Raw genomic sequence first — 21,449 nt, 5'->3', positions numbered from 1 at the left:
CTTTTAATGGCAGCTCTTCAGGTCCATTAAGATCCAAGTCCTCATCTCCCACATTCCATATCCATGTTTGTGTGCATCTAGGATTGCCATAGTGTTAGGTGAAGTTTACCATTCTCATTTCAAATTCTCTCTTTGGTTCTGACTGCTGGAAGCATTCCTTTCTTTTTTAATTCAACTATTCCCTTTTTTTCTTATAACCTTTTAGATTAATTATTTTTTTAATATTTATTTATTTATGCATACAAGAGCTGGGGTACAGGCCAGAGGTATGGGGGTGGGTGAGAGGATTCACCAGAGACAGAGTGGGGAACCGAACAGGCAAATTGACCGAAGTATACTGCTGAGGAGAGCAGGGTGAGACAGGAGAGGTCTGCTGCGCCATGTGCGTTGCTCCCTGGCTGGCCAGGAATGGAGCTCATGCTGCAATGGCTGTGGATAGCTTCTAGGTTGCATCTTAACCCTTGCGCCACCAGGGAGGCCCTACTTATATTATTTTTACTGTGGGATAGTAACCTTTCTGCATTACCATGCTCCCCAAAGTCCATGAATTTTGCTAAACTGTGTGTTGTTTAATAGGCTCCCAAAGCACATTATTTATTGAGGTAGAACCTCTTTCTGGTCCTCTAATTCATCTTTGTTCCCAATTATAAACTTCCACCTAAAAAATGTTTATTTAACTTTTCCAACTCATGTTGTCAATCCTTATTTGTAAATATTTTGTTTCACTACTAATATCCCAAAATTTAATTATGTGCGGTTATGAATCTGTTATTCTTTAAAAGTGGTGTTCCCCTTCCCCCAAAAAAGTGGTGTTCCACAATTGAGATGTCACTAGCTTTACTTTTTCCAATCCTTCTTGAACATTTTTCTACTCCCCACATTACTGCCTAAGTCTTAAAATATCTGGTAGTTTTCCCCAATTCTTTTTTTCCTGGCTTTTTAAGCCATCACTGGTGTCCTATCTGAATTTATTTACCTGTTTCCACTTGAATCTCCAATTTTCTCCCCATTTGTTACCTCTATTCCAAGCACTTATGAGACCCTGCTCCTTCCACGTTCTTTCCTTTCTGGGACTTCATTCAGACATGTATGCCTCTAATGTTCTAATGTTGAAAGTCAAAAATTGGGTGTTATATTAATTGAAGTGCGTAGTTTTTTGAGAAGGAAATTAGCTGAAACTGACAAAAAATATAAAAATAATAGTAAATTCTAGAATTACCCTGGGAGGTTAGTAAGTTTGAAGCCATAAGAGAAAAGATGGTTATTTGTGTTGGGAGGGGTAATTAATTACACTTTAATCAAGTGCATGTAAGGGCAGCTCCCTGAGATAATACCCCACATAAGTGTGTTCAATAAATGGTCAGCTTTTTCAATGGGGATAGAATGGGGAGTAGATGGAATCCCCAGTGTAAAGATGACATTTGCCTTAGTTCAGAATGTACTAGCAAGAAAATGTTTTGGAGTCATCTCTATTTGATGAGAATTCTCTTAAGATGGTTCATGGAAACTATAGATCCGAGGCATACGGCAGGGGATATTGAGGGTGAAGGGTCTAAATGGGAAGGGAGAGCACAAGAGACTAAGGTGACACATCGTTCATGGGTGATGTGGTGGTGGGAGAACTACGGGAACTACACCTGAGGGGAGAAATCAAATATTGTACAGAAATGAGCAACAATGTAAGAAAATAAAAAATTCAATTAAAAAAAGATTTAAAAAACAGTAGTATATGAGTAATAAATAATTGTATTGTTATTTAAAAAAAGATGGTTTGTGGATTTATGCAAATTGGGTCAGCAGAGATATAACAGATGCCTAATTGAAGACATATTTCCAAAAAGGTCATTTGAGATGAGAATATTTATGGTGTCTTTGGCAAATAGCCCAAATTATGCCATTGTGATTTTCTTTACTCTTGTCCAAGAGTTTTCAGTGGAAAAGGCCCAAATGATTTTGTTCTTTCTTACAGATGTACTTGTGAAGTTTATTGTGCTTTAATGGGGCTGAGATTTAAAATCTTGGAAGCTACCCATTAGGATTGAGATAAGCGTCATAAGAACAGAGCCCTCAAACTATCTAAGGAGGTACAACTTCATAGTTGATTTAAATGCAATTTCTATTTCAAGTACTACAAAGCAATGTTTTACTGCAGGTGGCAGTACTTGCTTAGAAGGTGCTGCTATTGCAGTTTCCACTAACTCTTATCTTAAAGGTCTTATTTTATACATAATGGCCTAACATGGCACTTAAATTACTTCTTCCTATACTCTTCTCATTATTGGTTGATATTTAGGTTTCACTTTATGCCTACACATAACTTTTTCCATATCTACAAATTTTTCACCTGACTTTACCCTGAAAAAGAAAGACAAAGTTGAGTCCTTTTAACCTGGATCACACCTGTTCATATTTATAGAGAGAAAATGTGTGAGCCTCATCGTTCTTTTTGGAGCTGTGCATTCAAGTCAAACAGGCAACCCAGTGAGTCAGTCTGTTTCTGACACCCACCCGAATGTCACCAAGCTTGCTGGGTGGTGTTTTATTCATTGGGCATTTATATTGAAAGGATTTTCCAGGCTAGATAAGAATCCTTGCTCACTGTGCACATGAAGAAATCCCTGCTGGTACCTGTAGCCAGCGTCTGTCCTGTCCCAGTTGTGATCCTGTGCCTGCTGTCAGCAGGAAGACCTCAGCAGAGGACACAGCTCCTTGGCTACATCAGACTGGGCACGTTGTCCTGTTGTTCTCCTGTAGACAAAGCTGGTGATCTTGAGGGGACATGGTAAGACTGGTGATCACTAGAAAGAGAAACGGGATTCTATTTCTGGTTTCACATGGGCAAATGATTTCTTGTCTGACCTAAGCAGCCCACTAAGCCTTTTGAGTCTGTGTGCCTCTGAAAAATGAGAGGATCTGGTTTGGTAAGCTTTAATTGTTTTGGAGTGGGTCCCTAGCGTTTCCTGATTCTGAGCTAAGTACATCCTCATACCATGACAGCCACTTGTCCTAACATTTATCAAACTTTCATATTCATTTAGAGTTGCCAGGCACTGTTTGAATTCCTTAACAAAGATGAAGCCATTTAGGTCCCCAAGGGCACCATGTGGAGGTACCTTATCACTGCCATGATAGGTGTGAGCTGGGACTCCATCCACTCAGCGTGCCTTCAAGTCCACTCAGTTAAATAAAGCTCTGTGTGGACATCTTACACATCGACACATCTCTTTTATGTTGGGTTTCATGGAAGAATATTAAATTTCTATGTTGTGCAACCAAAAACATAAACTCATGCCATTCACAGCAGCATGGATGAAGCTGGAAGGGATTATGCTCAGCAGAACAAGTCAGAAGGAAAAGGAAACTATCTAATGGTTTCCTTATAGGTGGACCATAGGGAAAGCAAAGGCTCAAGAAAAAGACAAAACTTGCAGGCAGAACATAGATCTGAGGGATGCAGTGGGGGAGGAAGAGTGAGGGGGTCAAAATAGAAGAGGGAAGAGCACAAGGAACAATGGTGATGGGTCACAGGTGCTGTGGTGGTGGGAGAACTTCAGAGACTACACCTGAGGGGAGAAGTCAAATACTGTACAAAAATGAACAATGATGTAAGAAAATATAAATAAATAAGTAAAAATGTCTTTGCTGTGGAGGAATCACCACTTTATAAAGGACTGGCACTGGAGCACTGACTTCATCAGTGGGTAAGAACAGCAGAGCCTATTTTATGAACTTGAAAAATCTTTTACAAAGCTTGTATTACATTCTTCACAATATACATTAAAAAAAAAGGAACATGGAGACACAGGAAGAGTGGAGATACCTGGGGCCTTGGCTGCAATTAGCTCATGAGAGCGCATGTGTCTGATTGCTGGTTTTGCTTGCGTGTAAATACAAGTTGCTGTGCTAGGCAAAAAATAATTGTAATAGATTCATTTAATCATAATGCAGCAAAGTTTAACTTGTTAGAGCTTTAAACTTGCAGATGAGCCTTTCCCTGGGGCTGCCTGTCTGATTGTAGTTGCTAAGCCTGACCTACTTATCAGCTTTTTCAGAAGATGGCTTAAACACCTCCCAGGATATATTCATACACTGGAAAATCCAATAGTAGTAACTTTCCATAACCCATGATTTATTTTTAGGGAATTGGGTAGGGGGCAGGGAGGGGCTGTCATACATCACATAAGGCATCTTGTTCATGCTTGTACTTTCACTTAGACGTGAGTCACAAGGTTAATTCTTAATAACTAGATGAAAAATTCTTAATGGTGGGATGACTAGAGGGTTTCAGATTCAGAGTCATTTTGGTAGTTAGGTTCCAACGAGCAAGTTCATACAAGAGAGCCCACTACCAACTTTTCAGTACTTTTGCTTCTGATGTAATCTAGTCTCTTGTATGAATGCCTTCTCTTTGGTAATTAGTGCATTTTTCCTCTGGTTGACTTAAGGGTAGGAATAAAAGAAAATTATATTGAGGGGCCTCCCTGGTGGCCTAGGCATGAAGTCTCACTGCTATCACCACCATGGCCTGTGTTCGACCCCTGGCCAGGGAGATAACCCACATATGGCGCAGCAGATCTCTCCTGTCATGCCTGCTACTCCCCTCAGCAATGTATTTAAGTAGATCTGGCAGTTCTGCTCCCCACTCTGTCCCTGGTGAATGCTCTCACCCCCTGCACCTCTGGCCTACACCCCAGTTCTACACACAAAAAAAAAGCAAGAAAGAAAATGATATTGACCTTTAAAGGAAATCACATCCTTTAACACCAGTTAGTCATGAGTTTGAGTCTGTGGTAGAACTTTCTGTTTCTTATTCTGTAGTTTTCATCTATTGACTCAAGAAAATAAGGTGACAGGAACAAGACGTTTTTATGTGAGCCTGAGAGATGTGACCTCAAGTCACATAATAGAGTAAATGACATTCTCTCGATTACCAGACTCTCGCAGGCCCCGAGAGCTCTGGCATCCCATCCAGAATGGATTCAGAAAGCTTAAACCAAACCCAGGGTTAAAACTAAAGTGGCCTTTCTAAAAGAATTTGAAGCCAGTTGAAATCAATGCTCTGTAGTTGATGGAAGTGAGCAATGGTAAAGAATGTGAGGCTTCAGTGAAAAACATCTGTCTCCCAATGCCAGAATTCGTATTCCTAAACAGTTCTTCAACTCCAGTCATTTTCCCCTTCCTTCTTTTTTTTTTTTTTTTTTTTTTTTTTTTTGTGGGACCCTCGCCAGCGGCCGGCCGGGGAACGAACCGGCGCTGCAGAGGCTGCGGGCAGCCTCACAGCCCAGCACTCAACCTTTGCGCCACCAGGGGAGGCCCTCCCCTTCCTTCTTAACCTTCTTTGTTTTCCAGACTGTTACTTCGTTATGTCTTTCTCTCTCTCTTTCTCCTCCCTCTCTTCCTCTCCCCTGCCCTTCTCCATTGTCTCTCTCAGCTACATCTGTGACAAGAGTCCCTAATGGACACATTTAGATCCATGAGTTCTATACATAACCAGAAATCTGTACTTCTTAAGAATTCCTCGCTTGCTGTACTGTTGAGAGAACTTTTATATTCAGTTCACCTTCTATAGCCTGTGTGATGATGTTTAATTATATGTTAACATTTTTCTCCCAAACCCAGATATTTTTTTGAAAATCTCTCTGGTCAGACAAGAGAACAGAGGAGGACTTGGAGAGGATTCTAATTAACTTCATTTGTCTCCTTACACCTTCAAGGACAGTAAGAGTAATTTCGTCTTTTGGCTCCAAAATCACAAGTCTGACTTTCATTGAAAGGCTCAGTTACCTTGTTTCCTTGAAACCCCATCTCCCAGTTCTACCTTCTATTCATTGTGGTCTTCTGATGTTTCATGTAAATACCTTTTGAGCATAACTAAGAATTTCATTTTTTCCTCTTTTCACACCCGTGGTCTTGGTGAATGTATTTTATTGTCTCATATGCTAGTCAGTCTAGGGACAAGCACATCTTTGTGGTTAAGACGTTTATTATAATGATGTTGGCATATTCTGCTAGAAAAAATAAAGCATTTGCAGTTTCCAATATGGATGAAAAGTGTGTGTAAAGTTCGGAGCATCCTGGTAAGATATCATTGACTACATGGAGAAGTCACAGCAGAAGGATTTCCCTTGTTGGATTCATTGACCGCTTCTTACCACAAAGTAGAAGTCTGCAGCCAGACCAGTCATTCTTCTCCAGCCTCCTCAGTACATACATATTCTGTATTCCTATGTCCTTCTTGTTCATCCTTGGTCCATGGACGTCTCTCTTCTCTACCTTCTATTTCTCCCCAGAATTCACCTTTTTCCTGTGCTGGTTTATCTAGTAAATACAACAGCTATCGTATCCTAGCTGTATAATTTGCAAGTCAAAGGCAGGGGGCTGTTTTTCCTGGCAAGAGCAGATGGAGACATATGATGAACTTAATACACAAGAACTTGAATATTGTCACCAGTGAAGATTATCACCACTTGAATATTGACCCCAGTGAAGATGGGAAGACCACGCTGCTGTGTTACTCTAAGGAAAGCAAAGAGATGCAGCCTCGCAGGGGACTGAAATAATCTACTTGGTAATAGTGACCACAACAGGTTTCTTCTTTTCATCTTGTAAAGTAGTTTTAAACTATCCCTCAAGGGCTGTTTTGCATGTAGGAGAAAAGAAGGTAAGAATAAGCAAGTGGGCAAATCGTTTCACTGCCCCTGCCTAACAACCACATGTGGGTCTGGAATGACCTTGTCTGAATGCCATGTCTGATGAATCTTTTTCTTCTTTTGCTTTCAGCTCGGGGACCTGCTTCACAAATTACAGTTCGTCATGACATATGTGGCTCCTTGGCAGATGGCTTGGGGATCTTCATTTCACGTGTTTGCTCAGCTCTTTGCAATCCCTCATATCCTTTCTGCTTCTATTTTCACCCAAGAGCTGAGATTCACATTTTACAGATGCGAGCTTCTCATTGAACTCTGGCAATAAAAATATTTTAAAGTCTTTAAGATTACATTTTAATGGGGACATGGGGAGGCACTTTGGATTCCCTTTAGGCCACTTAGCCTTAAAACATGTTTCTTAATTTTGAATTCTTCCTGTTTCTTAATGCATATTCAGGAGTTGCTTTAATTTTTCTGATTCTTTCATGTCTATGCCCAGATCTGCATTTAGCCGTCCTGTCTTTTGAATGGAAACTTACTGTTTAAATAATTTGGTTGACTTGTGCAAAAAAGAGCAAGTAATTTGTTGTTATTAAACATGTGGATAGAGTTTGTATTTTTAATATACTGTTATACCTTACATAACATTATGATATTGTGTGGTTATCATATACTAGAAAAATATTCAAAAACCCAGAATCAGATACAACAGAAATAGTCAAATGTTTTTGAAAACTAATAAGATAATTTATAGTTTTGTTTTGTAATTGCTAATCTCCAATTGCTAGTCTTATCACCTGTAGTTTCATTTGACTTCCTGGTATTGTTTTAAGTGTTTCAATAATGATAATAATTTATAATTTACTTCAAAACAGTTGAGCTGCTCCTTGTAAAGATCACCTTGACACAGAAGGCTGAACTGTGTATGTGGAGAGATTAATTCTTTAAAATAATAACACCTTGAAAAGCAAGATTAAGCCAAAGTATTCTTGACTGAAGTCTGAAATTTGCCTTTAAAAAGGCTTTCCTTTAAGAAATTTATATTCTCCCACTGAATTTTCACTTTATAAACTAATCTCTCCCAAGAAGTGGTTCGGGGACCTCTTGCATTAGAATGCGCAGAAGAGCTTGTTAAATAGGTGGATTGAGCCCAGCACATACTTTTATGACCACATTTCAGTGGGTTGATCCTGCCCCCTAAACTTCTCAAGCCTCCCCAGAAATTCTTATCCACTGGTATGTGGGAGCTGCTGGCTTTCCAATAGAGGTACTATTAGCCATTTTTAGTGACTACTCAGTGTTTTCATATGACAATCACATAGGTTCCTAAGACAATTCATAAGGAATCTCTGGGCTCTAAATTTTGTGCACTGTACTTGGGCTGATCATTAAGTGATAACAGATTGTATGTTTTTTAAATGCTCTCCTCCATACTCATTTAAAACACACACATTTTTTAAAATTTTATATATTTTTTACATCATTTTTCATTTTTGTACAATGTATGCATTTTCATCTTGGTTATAGTCCCCGTAAAATTCCCACCACCCTTGTTTTGATCCTACTCCCTTCTCCCCACATAGTGTCTCTGGTTTATAGTTGCCTGCACTCAGTGAAATAAGCCAGAAAGAAAAAGAAAAATACCGGATGGTCTCACTCATAGCAGGAATTTAGAAAACCCAAATAAGGGATCAGGAAAAAGACTAATTATAAAAAAGTGAAAATCAAAATCAACACACACACATTATTAAGCATACCAAGAGCTGGCCTCACAATGCTCATTGTTCTGGGTTCCTATTCTTAGACCTGCATTGGTATTTCCAAAGTGTTCAAGGTTATTTGGCAGAACAAGCTAAGGGAAAAAATTATGAAAGAGTGAGCTTGGCCGCACCTTTTTCTTTTAACTGCAATCATTTTCTATAATGCCAGTAATTTTAGTCTTTCTAAACTGAGTCCTCTGAAAACAGTAAGGTGAAAAATTGAGGTCATTTTTATTTCTGATGTGTTTTCTACAGTATCCTGCTAGAATTTAAAGCCTGTTTATTAAAAGAAAATTATTAGATTGATGCAAACTTGTGGTTGAGGAGTGGCACTAAGATTTTGAAATTTGAAATTGTGGTGCTCAATTGTACCCTAACCTTATTCATACATAGACTCATAGCATTTCTTTGGGCTATTTATGCCTTGTTAAGTGAGTTCAGTAATACTTATTACTCCGTAGTTCCATAGCTGAATTAACCCCATTCTGGGAGCCATACATTTTAATTACCTGACCCACACGTGTGCTGAGAGTTCATGCTCAAGGGTAGCATAAGTGGCATTTAATATCTCCTACAAGAATGAAAGTAGCATTAGCATCTATCTGAGATTGGCGCAGAGTGAGTGTTAATTCTAAGTACTTTCATGAAAGGTGGACTCATTCTCTTAAGAAATTGGACACATTTGAGATGTAGATTTTATTGGGCATTTGGTAGGTAGTTCTATTTTAGAACACTCAAAGGATCCCCTTGGTTTGTTCTTAAAACTTTTCCTGTTAGTGACATTCACTTCCTCCTTCTGCTAAGGTGCAGAGCCTTCAAAATGACCACTTAGGATCAGGGAGTTGTGTTAGAATTCATGGGGCCTTCAGGTCCCCTGTCTTTGTCCAAGGACATCTTCCCAGCCTCAATTAGTTGTAAGGTAGATATTTGCTATTTGGAGTCCAGCATCCTCCCATTCAGAATAGAATGAGATAGAAAAACAGTTTAGGAAACTGGATGTAGATGCCATCAAGACCAAGTCATCAGATTCCTAAACACCAGCCCTGGATCTTGACTAATTTTGAAATGTTAATTATTTTATCACTCTATTAAGAAGCTGTGGGTTACATCCTGGCACTGAGAAGAGACTAATTTGCTCCATTTTGGAAGTGAATTAGCTTTCAGGCCAGCGGGGCACAGTTTAGTAAATTGCTTTTTCCAGTACTGGCATGTTTTCTCCCTCTGTTAGTTTCTAAGCGTGTAACCTCCAGGGAAAGATGAGAATGTTCGCCCTTTTAATATGTGTAGAGACCATGCAAGACCATTGTCTTCTAACAATTAGACAGACTTAGCCAGATTATCTGTTAAATGTATATATTAGGAAGGCTGCTTGCTATTTGAGCTCCTTTTGTGCTTCTAATGATGTTTTGTAACTTAAATTACTGACGTTGATGTTATATTTTAAATGGCCTCAAATAAAACTGAAACTTTTGAAAGAGTCACCACTTACCTCTAAACCTCCGACCTCTTAGCTCTCAATTTCTGGGTAATTGCTGTGGCATTTATTAAATTTATATCTGGCATCCAATAAAGTATAAACAACATAGTCTTTAGGGAAATGTTTAGAATACAAAAGAAGGGCAATGGTGGGCCCTGTAGCATCTTGTTCAGCCCTGGCCTCTCTTGGCTCTGTCTTTATTCTTCCTGAAACCCCAGAGTCCTTTTGTCACCTGAGAATGTGGACAAGCCCCTTCTCCTGACACCTCCCCTCCTGACACCTCCCCTGGTGACCCCATTCTACCTTCTCACAATATTTTCAGTTCCTTTATATGCTGACATCTTCCATGAAGTTCTCTTTTCTTCCAGCGACAAGAGGCATTGTTAATTGGGTGTGTTTTGTGACAGAAATATTTAGATATTTTCAGGTTTCAGACCAAGAGGAAATTGGTGGTGATAGACACCACAGTAGCTCATTGTTCTGTAGTTCTAGTTTGAACCTGGGTCAAAATAAACGGAATTTGATTTAAACTGTAACACAATAAAGATGTTTTCGATATTCAAACAATTCAACACCAGAAAGGATTATTAAAAAAGGATGTATCATTTCCTTAAAGAACTTGTTTGGAATGAAATAAGTTAAAAATCAAAAAGGACAGTTACTCTTGAAACGAAACTCTGAAATCCGTAGAAATGCTTGAGAAGTGTCTGTGACTGGCTCAAAACTCACTCCCTCTCCATATGTGCATGTAAGTGGGGCTTGGGAGGTTCCTGTCTCTAAACCGCCCCTACTACATAACTAAAGCAAATAGGACAATATGTGCAAGCACTTAGAAGCCTGATTTGCTTTCCTGTGTCCTAATGGTAATGAGACAAGTCCTCCTAGAGGTGCCAATCATTTCTTTTTAACTTTCTTTTAGAACCTTTTGAACTGGCTAGAGAGAAAAGACCTCCATTTGTGCTGTAGTGAGGAAGAAACACATGTGGTGCCATTGCAAATGGGAAGATCAGGCTTGTAGGAGACCAGACTAGACCTGCAGTAGAACACTCCAAGTCTTTAACCTGTGGAGTAAGGAATGGTATGTGGGCGTAGGGCCTGGTCAATCATGCCCCCCTCTGCCAGCCCCAGGGACCTCTGCCTTCCAGCCCTAAGTCCCACAACCACCCTTGCACCATAATGACACAGTGTGATTGTTAGCCAGTTCTCCCATGATGGAGTGAGGCTGGGGAGGGACTAGCTCTCTGGCACCATCCCTAGATTTCCAGAGATCAACTGAGCTTAAGCTAAAAGTTACAACTATACTTATTTTAAAATTGAGCATTTACATTTTTGATCAACAAAGTACATAAAAATGAGGCCAGAAAGTGAGAAACTGACACAGTGCTAAAGAGGCAACTGGGTTGACCAGATGCCATGACTGAGCATGCCTGTCTTTAGCTTATAAACCAGATCTTGAACTGAACCATTGGTGTTCGGTGTATGAGAGCAGACATATGTTTTTGAATAGTGGGAAAAGATTCTTGGAGAAACAAAGATGTAACCTTCCCAAACAATGCTATGATTTCTTTCAAAGAGTGTAGCTTAATTTTAACTATTTATAAAGCTACTTGGTACTTCAGCAGATGTACCACGGTGCATTTTGTTCAGCTAATGATAGCTGAGCAAAAAGATTCAGTTCTTTTCAACCCTTAGATACTAAATCTTTGCCGAGATGCACACTGAGACTGCTGGGATGTTTATGAGAATCATTTGGTGTTCTTGGTGGTGTAATGGAACCTAGCAGGATACTACTGAAAGTTTTATATTTCCAAATAAGTGCATAGAACAAGTGTATGCCCAGCTTTCTTTCCTTGGTGAGAAAATGGCTTTAATGTTGTTAAAAAACAAGTCATTTGAATACATTTAGAGATCCAATTGCCTTTATTAAATGATTCGTGAATGGGGCGGCATCCTGTCTAGCAAGCAGTAAGGTGCTGCCAGAGTGGTACAAAATGGAAGGTTTCTGGCATCCGAACTAGGATAGGATGAGATTATAAACAAAAGAAAAGAAAGATTATTTCAGACAAAGCCATCTTCTCTCAGGGAAGAGAGGGGTCAAGTGTGCCCATGAACTCACGCGTGCAGAGTGGGAGACTGCAGATTGGTTCAGAATTCACTTTTGGAGAGGCGGAAACTGCCCTTAGGCTAGGTATTCAATCATGATGGGGCTTGGCATACGTGAGTCCATTTTGGGCTGGTTTCTTTTCAGAAAAATGTAAACTAGCCAAAATCTGAAACACTGTTTAGAAATAGAACGATGAAAAATGTGTTTACCTTAACTCAGAAGTCAGATTCTGCCATGCTTTTCTTCCAGACGATCGCCACATCTGTCTTTTCAACCCCATTGAGTCCGTTTCTCGGCAGCGTCATTTTCATCACCTCTTACGTCAGGCCAGTGAAATTCTGGGAGAAAAACTACAAGTAAGATCCGAAAACCAATGCTAGTTTCTTTCACTAAGATTTGTGCTTCAGAAAGCTCCTTGGCCTCCTGTCTGTAAAGTTCCAGGCTTTCTGCTTCGCCCAGCGCCAGGCCATGGGGACTGAGCTCAAGGACAAACCCTGGGGGCTTCTGCGCTCTGGTCACTACAGAGCCTTATCTCAAATTTGCAATCAGATTGCACCATTAGTGAAGGGAAATGAGTAATTACTGCTCAATTTTACCATTTGTCCAAGTAAACCTGCTTGAGGTGCCATCGTCCTGTCATTTGGAGTTCTGCTCCTAAATGGCATGTGTGTTCCTCTCTGTCATGCCGCTTCGGTGAACTTTGTACATCCGTGAGTTGTGTCCAAAGGTACACGCATCACAGCTCAACACGAAAAAGCAGACAATCTCTCTGAGCGCCGTTAAGCTCCTCAGAGATGATTTATGTACTCTTTCTTACTTTTTGGATTGGCCAATCATAAATTTCCTCAAGCAATGATGGATTGGGGGCAGTTATTTTTGAAGGAAGGTGTGAAGAGAGGAGTAATGGGTTGATAAGTAATTTTCAAGAACACTCAGCTACTGATTGTGGCGGGGACAGATTCTAAGAACAGCGAGAAGAGGAGAGCTGGGTGCACTAGCCCGCATCCAGCCTGGGGCAGAGGAGTCACTCTGTGTGCGAAGGGCAGGACTTCATTCCAGGTCTCCTTTGCCCCAATTTATTAGCCATTCCCATGCTCTTCCATAAAAACCCTAATCCATCTTCCATAATAGGTCCATCTCTGGCACCACCCTGGCACTTTACAACACACCCTACATTGTCTCACAGAGGCCAACGTGGAGGTAGGAGATTTGTGGTTTCTGCTTCTCTCATTAGTTGGTTTATGTGAACATAAAATGCCCAATCGTCTGGGCCAGGCAAGCAGGTTATGGTGATTAGAAGAAGGCCTGGGCTACCAGCCTCCCGGGGCTCACAGCTCTCCCCTCCCACTTAACTCCTGTGACTCAGGCCTCCCTCTTCTATTCTAACAATGGGGGCAAAATAAAAGAACCTACTTCACAGACTTGTTGTGAAGAGATAATGAGTTAATACGCAGGAAGCCCCTAGAACAAAGTGTCGAGTAAGCCTGCACTAGTGTGAGTCTCTGCTCTGCATAGAGGTCCCCAACCCACTATTCATCATGACTGAGTGAGTGGAATTTAGCATGCTCACCTCTAGGGGTTCTCCTGGGGAAAGGTAACCAAAGCAGAGTAGCCCAGGTCCAGCCAGTACTGGGACACCACCGAAGGGGGAGAGGTACCTTGTGTTCCTGGCGGAGCTGCATATTCTAAGAGAGGTGAGCTTTTTGCAATACCAGTAAAGTCATCTTCAAGGTTGTACATAAACAAGAGTCCTTTTGCATGTGTCGAAATATCTTACCTATTACAAAGCCAGAGAGTAAAAGAAAATTATTAGCACTGTTTTCTTGAAGTTTTTTAAGAGAAAGCAGTTTGGAGAACCTTTTCTAGAGCTCTGAAGATCACACTTCTGGAAAGTGCAAGTGCTTGTAAATAGGGGATGGTTTTGGGAAGTGCAAGATATTTAAAAGTTGATCTTCAATACAAAAGATTCTTTTTTTTTTGTCTCCTACTCTCAGGTAAGTTTGGAACCAGTCTGGCTGGGGAGGATTTTATAGCAGTGAAATCTATCCTAGGTGAACTGGAAAGGATTTTAAGCATCCCCAATAGAAAGGGGACAGGAGAAATCTTGGCAGTGGAGACTTCATTGTGGGGAGGCCTGCTAACACCTGTGTGGAGTTATGTGTTTGGTTGTTGAGTCTCTGCCATCCTCTCTGGGTCTGACTTGCTGGAGTATGAGCTGCTAGAGCTGCATTTATGTGTCCTTCAGTCTCACGAAGCCTTGATTCAGTTGTGTGCCATCCTTTCCCCTCATTTGGCACCCTGTTCCATGTGGGAGGGTCCACCTTTGCTCAACTTGTCTTGTGTGGGAAGGAGGCTCTATAAGGATATCCAGACTTTATGAGACCTCTCTGAAGGAGCCAAGTTAAAGAAAATGTTCAGTCCAGATCAGGAAAAAGTTCCCAATGCGAAACCCCATCAGTAAAGTTCTGTTGTCGCCTCGAGTTAAGGTATCAGAATATTGAGTCCCGTGTGGTCCATCTGCTTAAAAGATCAGTGATGGAACTCAGGACAGCAGGAGTGGTGAGTTCCAGGAAAGGAAGTGGCGGGAAATCTCATCTGGATCTCTACAAATGCTCTGGAAAGCTCATTTTTTCTATATTAAACTGTGGGTTTTTATTTCAAACACTACTGACTTCTGTTGCTTTACTTCAGAGTGTGTGTCTCTGTTGCTGCTTCCTTCTCTTCAGCCGGCTACAAAGGATCAGTCTGTAAGTGTGACTGGTTCTGTATCATTGACCAACTGCCCTGTCTCTTTAAAAGTCCTGCTGAAAGAAACTGTGGCGTTTTAGTGAGTACCTTTGCCACCCTCAACCTGAGGGTGTGGTGAGGGGCACTCCCAGTCACCCTTCCTGGGCCTCTTCTCGCCCCTGCCGCCTCACTTTCCAGTCCTCTGGTTGCCTTTCAAAGCTTCCAAAGCCAGCTTTGGTTTTTGCAAGTCCCAGATGAGTCCTTTTCGGTAGTGAAAGAGCTTAATACTCTGAGGAAAAGATAAGTAAATCAGCAGCCACCTGATAACTACGGCTAGCCTGTTTTCCCCAACCCAGGCCGTCTTGAAATCTGTAGACTCCCTCTTTCTCAAAGCTGCTCCTTATTGCCTTTCTGACTAATCTGCCTTCCAGTACACTCCCCACACATAGCACCGGGTTATGTCCTGCCTCTAAAGCCTGGGTGGCTCCTTGTTGCCTGAGGTACAAGAACAAATAGCACAGAGACGAGTGCTGGCCAATAAGACATTCCCCACTCATCACAACACTGTGTATCTGCCTTGTGTAGCATGGAAGCCCGATCAGCCACATGTGGTTACTCGGCACACAAAATGAGGCTAGGGTGACTGAAGAACTGGATTTTCTATCTAATTTTAACTGATTTAAATTTAAATAGCCATAAGTATCCAAAAGGCTACTGAATTGGACAACACAGATGGGAGTCTTCCTCAGTCTTAATCTTATCACTAGCCCATCTCCCACTTTCCACACATCACATATTGTGGATTTATCATTCCAAGCATTTCCTTGAGCTGTGCCCTTCATACTGTATGTCCTTCCCTCCCACAACCTCACCATTCTCATCCACACCCCCCAGATTCAACAGGGGAGGAGAATTATATTCTGCCTCTTAATGGATTCGTGGTAAGGTTCCAAAAGGACTTGTCGAATGAGAGGTATTACAGCAGTCATCTTTGGAAAATAAATTTGCTCTGTGACTTCTATGTGGGATTGGTGTAGACCAATGACTTCTATGTGGGATTGGTGTAGACTGTATTTACCTCAAATTCTGGACTTGTTTATTTTTCATTTTATGTCCGTATGGGGACATTCTTATAGTAGTATAACTGCAACCCCAAGGGATACTCAGGGACCCTGAACTATTGTAAAGGTGTTTGTATTCTAAAAGGATTCATCCATTTGGGTGAACAAAGGCAGAGAAAGCATACTCTTAGTGTGAAAGGTCTTTAATTGGTCATGCAGAGAAAAAAGGGAAGAAAGGATTTCAAATAACATATTCCCAATAAAACTCTAAAAATTACCCACGCCCTCATGGGCAAATGCCCAATCAAGCAGATTCAGTCCAAAGTGGGGAGACTGAGGCCCCCAAACTTGCCACAATCTAAGATATCTTCTGGAGGGGAACCACAAGAAAAAGATTAGGCAGTAACCCAAAAGCTGGGACAGAAGAGACCCTATATCCACCATGAGGTCAAGATAATGACGTCATTGTCTCTGCCAAAATGCTACAATCCTGGGAGTAGCCGATTCATGTGTCTCAACTCCAGGTGTCTCTTCTCCAAGTATCTCTTTTTTCTTTTCTTCCACCTCCACTTATATATTGACCTCACTCTGCCCCAACCGCCCAATTCAGGCCTGGCATGCTGGGAATTGTAGTCCAAGATGACTGTGTGCAAGTGGGGACGAGGACAGATGGCATCCATTCACTGCTGCAGTGCTCTTCCCTGCTTCACAGAGGTGCTTTCTGTAACAGGAGGTGTTCTGTAGCTATTTCTTAAGTGAATTACATCTAATAACATTATGGAAAGGAGGAAGAAAATCTCAATTTTGGGTTTCATTTCCTGTTGTTAGAAAATTCACTCTTAAGCTTCATTAGTGCTCTTGACTAATGATATCTTTAAAAATCTGTCTTGATGAGCTCTGCCTGGCGTCCCATTTAAATGGGCTCCAATAGAAAATGCACTGTAGTGACAGTGCCTCCTGTTTATCAGTGCCCTTATGTCAGAGTATTTTTAAAAACTTTAGAAACACATTCCAATTTCTGATTTATCATCCTCTTCATATGTAAACAGCCATTAAATAACCCAATTTTGTCATTAAAATGAAGCCAGTGTTTAGGCATGAAAGTATTTGACTCTTGTCCCTGGTGACCTCAGCAAATATCTTGGTCCTAAAGGAGTTGACTGTCTTCAGCCCTAAAATAATGAAATTTTGTTTTCAGATGTCAGAAATCTTATATTAAATGATATAAAAGGATTTTGTCACATGTTCTCTACTCCCTGAGTTGTTTTCAACAAGCTTCTAAGATCTTTGTGCAAAAGCACCAAGTTTCTTAAAAGGCAATTTTTAAGTATAAAGCAGGAAGCTTTTATATCTTATTTAATTGGGAAATGCAGCCTCATAGTTAAAGTTTGCAATTATGCAGGGAAGGGATTTCTGTATTTCAGTTTGCAACTAAGCTACCCCATAATTTGTTGGGGGTTTTCAAAGTGTCTGGACATAGTTATGCTGAGATAAAGTCATGAAGCTGTCTTCGGGCTGTTTTATCAGCTGTCTTAGGGCTCTTAGAACTCTTTTAACCAGACCTCAATGGCCATCGCCTGGATATATTATTATTCAGAATAATAATAAAGGAGCAATCAGTAGTAGTAGCAGAAACAAGAATCTTGAGAACCAACCAGATCAGAAACACCATGATTCTCAATCCCTTCCTCAATCATGAGGCTGAGCTTTCCTTCACATTTGTGATACTGGATCACACAAGGCTACTAGCTCAAAAGCACAGAGCCACCCTCTTTAAGCTGGAAGAGAACACAGCAAGGAAAAGCTTTCCCTCAAATCACCTGTGCACAGAAAAAGTTTTCTTTCCCATGTGTAACTGAGCTTGGGCATAGCGCTTCTCTGCAGGCCACCTTCTTCACGAGGCTGATTGTGTGCTGCAGCCCATCCTGGTTATCGTAGCTCCAGCCTCCAAGCAGCAAGATATAAAGCCACCTCTTTGGGTATAGCCTGCTTTCTAGCACTGCCCTAGCCATAATTGTGGGACCTCTCAGACTGGGAAAACTGTGATCATCAACAATGTGAGGGGCCTTTTCCTTCCTGAACTTTCAAGGTCTCTACTAGGTGATTAAATCAGGAATGACACTTTGGTCATCCTCATAGGCAATAAGTGACTTCCTGAGGTACAGCGTGGGTTCAATTCCCGGCTGGCCAGGGAGAAACCCACATGGCACAGCAGACCTCTCCAGGCTCACCCACTGCTCCCCTCAGTAGTGTCTTTGGTCCATCTGCCTGTTCTGCTCCCCACTATCTCTGGTGAATTCTCTCACCCTCCTGCGCCTCTGACTGTACCCTGGTTCTTGTATAAATAAATAAATCTTTTTTAAAGAAAAATAAGTAAGGCGATAGTAGCAGGAAATAGCCCTAGTTGTGTATAATAAAAGGGAGATGTCAAGACAGACTGGGGTCATGTGAGTTGGATCTGTGAACTTAGAGGAGGCCAGTGTCTGCCTCTTGTTCTGCTCCACTCCAGTAAGACTTAGCTCTGAATAAAATATTTTCTAGACCACAGGTAAACAAGAAATAGTCAAGCACATGAGACTGTGACCAAAAGGACAGAAGCTGTAGAGAGACCGTATGTGAAACCCAAAGACCCAGAGAGCGATTGTTTCTGCCCAACCTGAGTGAGTTCTAGAACTTTGTGGATGGAAGACATCCAGGAAAAGCAGTCTTCCCTGTTCTGCTGGACTCGGTGGTGTGGGCTGCAAAATTCTCACTGCTGGAAGCCTTCTAGTCTATAATGAGGCAAGAACTGTCCTGAGAGCCCAGCAAATACAGAGGAGGCAGTGCCAGGGATGTGGGGGATGATTCCTGTTGATGACACCCCATCCTGAAGCCAACTGGGCTCAATCAACCTCTCAGTGATATCATCAGTGAATTCCATATTGTGCCTGTCATTTCCATTTGTATTTTCTGTAATCTGAAATCAAAAGATCCCTCGTTTAAGGCAAGGGATGGATTTATTATTTTTTTTAAGACACCCTACCTTTTATTTGGAGAGAGTGACGGCAAGAAGATAAGACTTATATTGACATGATTCTGTGGGTCTTAAGAGTGAGAAGTGCCAGAGAAGGTGCCAGGTGTCCCCACTGTGCCTGAGTGGCAAGTGCCAGAACAGCAGGCTGAACCCCTCTATGACTGCTGTCCCTGTGTCTCAGGACAAACCTTCCCTCTCCCTTCCTGGTCTCCGATTTCTTCACCTGGAATTCCAGATCTGTGTCTGAATGCCATAAATGATGAATCTGGCCCCCTCCCTTGGTTTTTCTCTCATACCACCCCCTCCCCCCCAGGACAAAGGCTTGACTCTTCAGGTGTGGTGATGAGCTATTATGCAAATGTATTCTAGAAGGATGATGCTTTTGAGGAAATGCATTGCATTTCCTCAGTTTGAGCTTATTATTCATTATGCTGTGGTGCATAATTTTACTCAGGGCCCTGTTAAATTTTGCTGAGCAGTTCAAGAATTTGAAAAGTGCAGAGTTGTGTAGCTGACGATGTACCTGCAGAAAGGAGTCCAGCCTGCCACCTGCTTCCCGGCTGTCCACTGCTGCTGACTCCACACTTCAAGGTCACCCAGGGGCAAGGCACTGTGACTGAGTCAAGCTGATGAATGGTGGTAGGAGTGGAGGTCTAGGAGTGTAGGACAGAAAAAACCCTTTCTCGGTCATTGCAGCAAGTGAGGGAGGAGGGGCCTCAGCTTTTTTAGTCTTTAGGTCAATGTGGGAGCTGGGATTGATTTATTCTAAACAAAGGGAGGCAGGAAGTGTTCAGCTTTTAAATCTACATTGTCTCAAACCATTTTACTCTAAGACTCAAAGGTACATGGTGCAGGAATGCGTTGGACATCTCTGAGGCATCTGCCCAGCCAGAGCTCACTTGCCAGTACACAGAACCTTGAGCCTTGTTTTTTTTTTTTTAAAGATTTATTTATGCATACAAGAACTAGGGTGTAGGCCAGAGTTGCTGGGGGTGGGGGAGTGAGAGGATGCACCACAGACAGAGTGGGGGACAGAACGGGCGGATTGACTGAAATACACTAATACACTGCTGAGGGGAGTAGCGGGCGAGACAGGAGAGGTCTGCTGTGCCCCGTGGGTTAGCTCCCTGGCCCGGGATAGAACTTGTGCTGTAGTGGCTGGCAGTAGCTTGATAGTGCTGTGTCTTTAATCCCTGCGCCACAAGGGAGGCCTACCCTGAGCCTTTTCAAGAGTCTTCTCTGGGACTGGCAACACTCAAAGTGGGTGCTACCAGCCTTTCAGTATGTTTTAATTCTTCCCATACTAAGAGTTGGATGAGGAAAGACCACTTTGGACCCTGCGGGACTTCTGCATTTGAGGATCTAGGTTAGAATTCCTTCCTTACTATTCTAGTTATTAAGTTGTTTCTTTAATCTGTTACCCTGAGCCTATTTCCAAGACTGATTTTATTTTTTTATTTTTTAAAAGATTTATTTATTTATTTATTTATTTTTTTGTTTATTTATACACACACTGGGTACAGTCAGAAGCGCGGGAGGATGAGAGAATTCACCAGAGCCAGAGCGGGGAGCAGAGCAGGCAGAAGGACCGAAGTACACTGCTGAGGGGAGCAGCAGGCAGCAGGAGAGGTCTGCGCGCCACGTGGGACCCTCCTCAGGTGGCCGGGGAGCAGCCAGGGATCGAACCGGCGCTGCAGAGGCTGAGGGCAGCTTCACAACCCAGCTCAACCGCTGCACCACCAGGGAGGCCCTTCCAAGACTGATTTTAATCCTACTTTATTAAAAACCAAGACTTTGCATGGGTTTCTAGATGGCTACAGGAGTATTGATTGATTGGTAAAATTAATACCTGACAGGAACATTGGAAGCTGTACATTTTTTTTTCTTGTTGCTTTGGAAACATTCTGCCATGATCACCACTCTGGTCTGTAACACCAGGCCAGGTAACAAGACCTTATTCCTACATAGGGATAAAACTTGAAATGAGACTTCTACATTAAGTCAAAACCACTGACGTTCTTCTCCCTCCTTAGGGAAGTGGAACATCCAACACAGAGAAATGAAAAAGCAGCTCAATAATGTCAATTAGAGATCAGAATGAGACCAACTTTCCACTGTGAGTGTGCAGTGCCAACCTTCTGCCACATGTAGACTTGGAGTTCAAAAGTACACTACAAATACCTAGAAATCCTCAAGTTGAGGAAGGAACATAAAAATGGTACTGGTTTATAAACGCTTTGTCTAACTGACAGAACAAAGGACAGCCTCAGCTCATGTGGTTAAACACCCTCTGTAAATAAGCTATAAGTCTGGTACTACAAAATTGAGGAGGAAAATACTCATCATGATCAAAAGCAAGCTAATAAAATAGCCAACTTAGACCCTCCAAAACTATAGATAATGAATAAATTATATGTGCATTTAGATAGAAAAGTCATATAAGAAATAAAATCAGGGCTTCCCTGGTGGCGAGGTTACAACGCAACCTATGAAGCTGACAGCAGCCGCTGCAGCACAAGTTCGATCCCCGGGCAGGGAGCTACACACATGGTGCAGCAGACCTCTCCTGACTCACCCACTGCTCCCCGCAGCATTGAATTTCAGTCAATCTGCCTGCTCTGCTCCCCACTCTGTCTTTGGTGAATCCTCTCATCCCCCAC

At 41.8% G+C, this 21,449-nt stretch overlaps 1 protein-coding gene across 2 annotated transcripts in view; it reads left to right on the top strand.

Moving 5' to 3' along the window:
* Nucleotides 1-21,449, top strand: part of PCNX2 (pecanex 2) — a gene marked incomplete at its 5' end in the record, with an annotated part of 252,346 nt that overhangs the window by 164,999 nt on the left and 65,898 nt on the right. The window contains 2 exons of one of the 2 annotated variants that reach the window (XM_084252977.1): nucleotides 6,781-6,888; nucleotides 12,208-12,344. In XM_084252977.1, the coding sequence (XP_084109103.1) occupies nucleotides 6,781-6,888; nucleotides 12,208-12,344 (245 nt within the window). Of the gene's footprint in view, nucleotides 1-6,780; nucleotides 6,890-12,207; nucleotides 12,345-21,449 lie in introns of both variants that reach the window. The other variant, XM_084252976.1, reaches the window with a different exon arrangement.

This window comes from Talpa europaea (genome assembly GCF_964194135.1).
Source record: "Talpa europaea genome assembly, chromosome: 14".
In the NCBI taxonomy this organism is placed as follows: Eukaryota; Metazoa; Chordata; class Mammalia; order Eulipotyphla; family Talpidae; genus Talpa; species Talpa europaea.
This window is presented reverse-complemented; position numbering and strand designations above follow the sequence as displayed.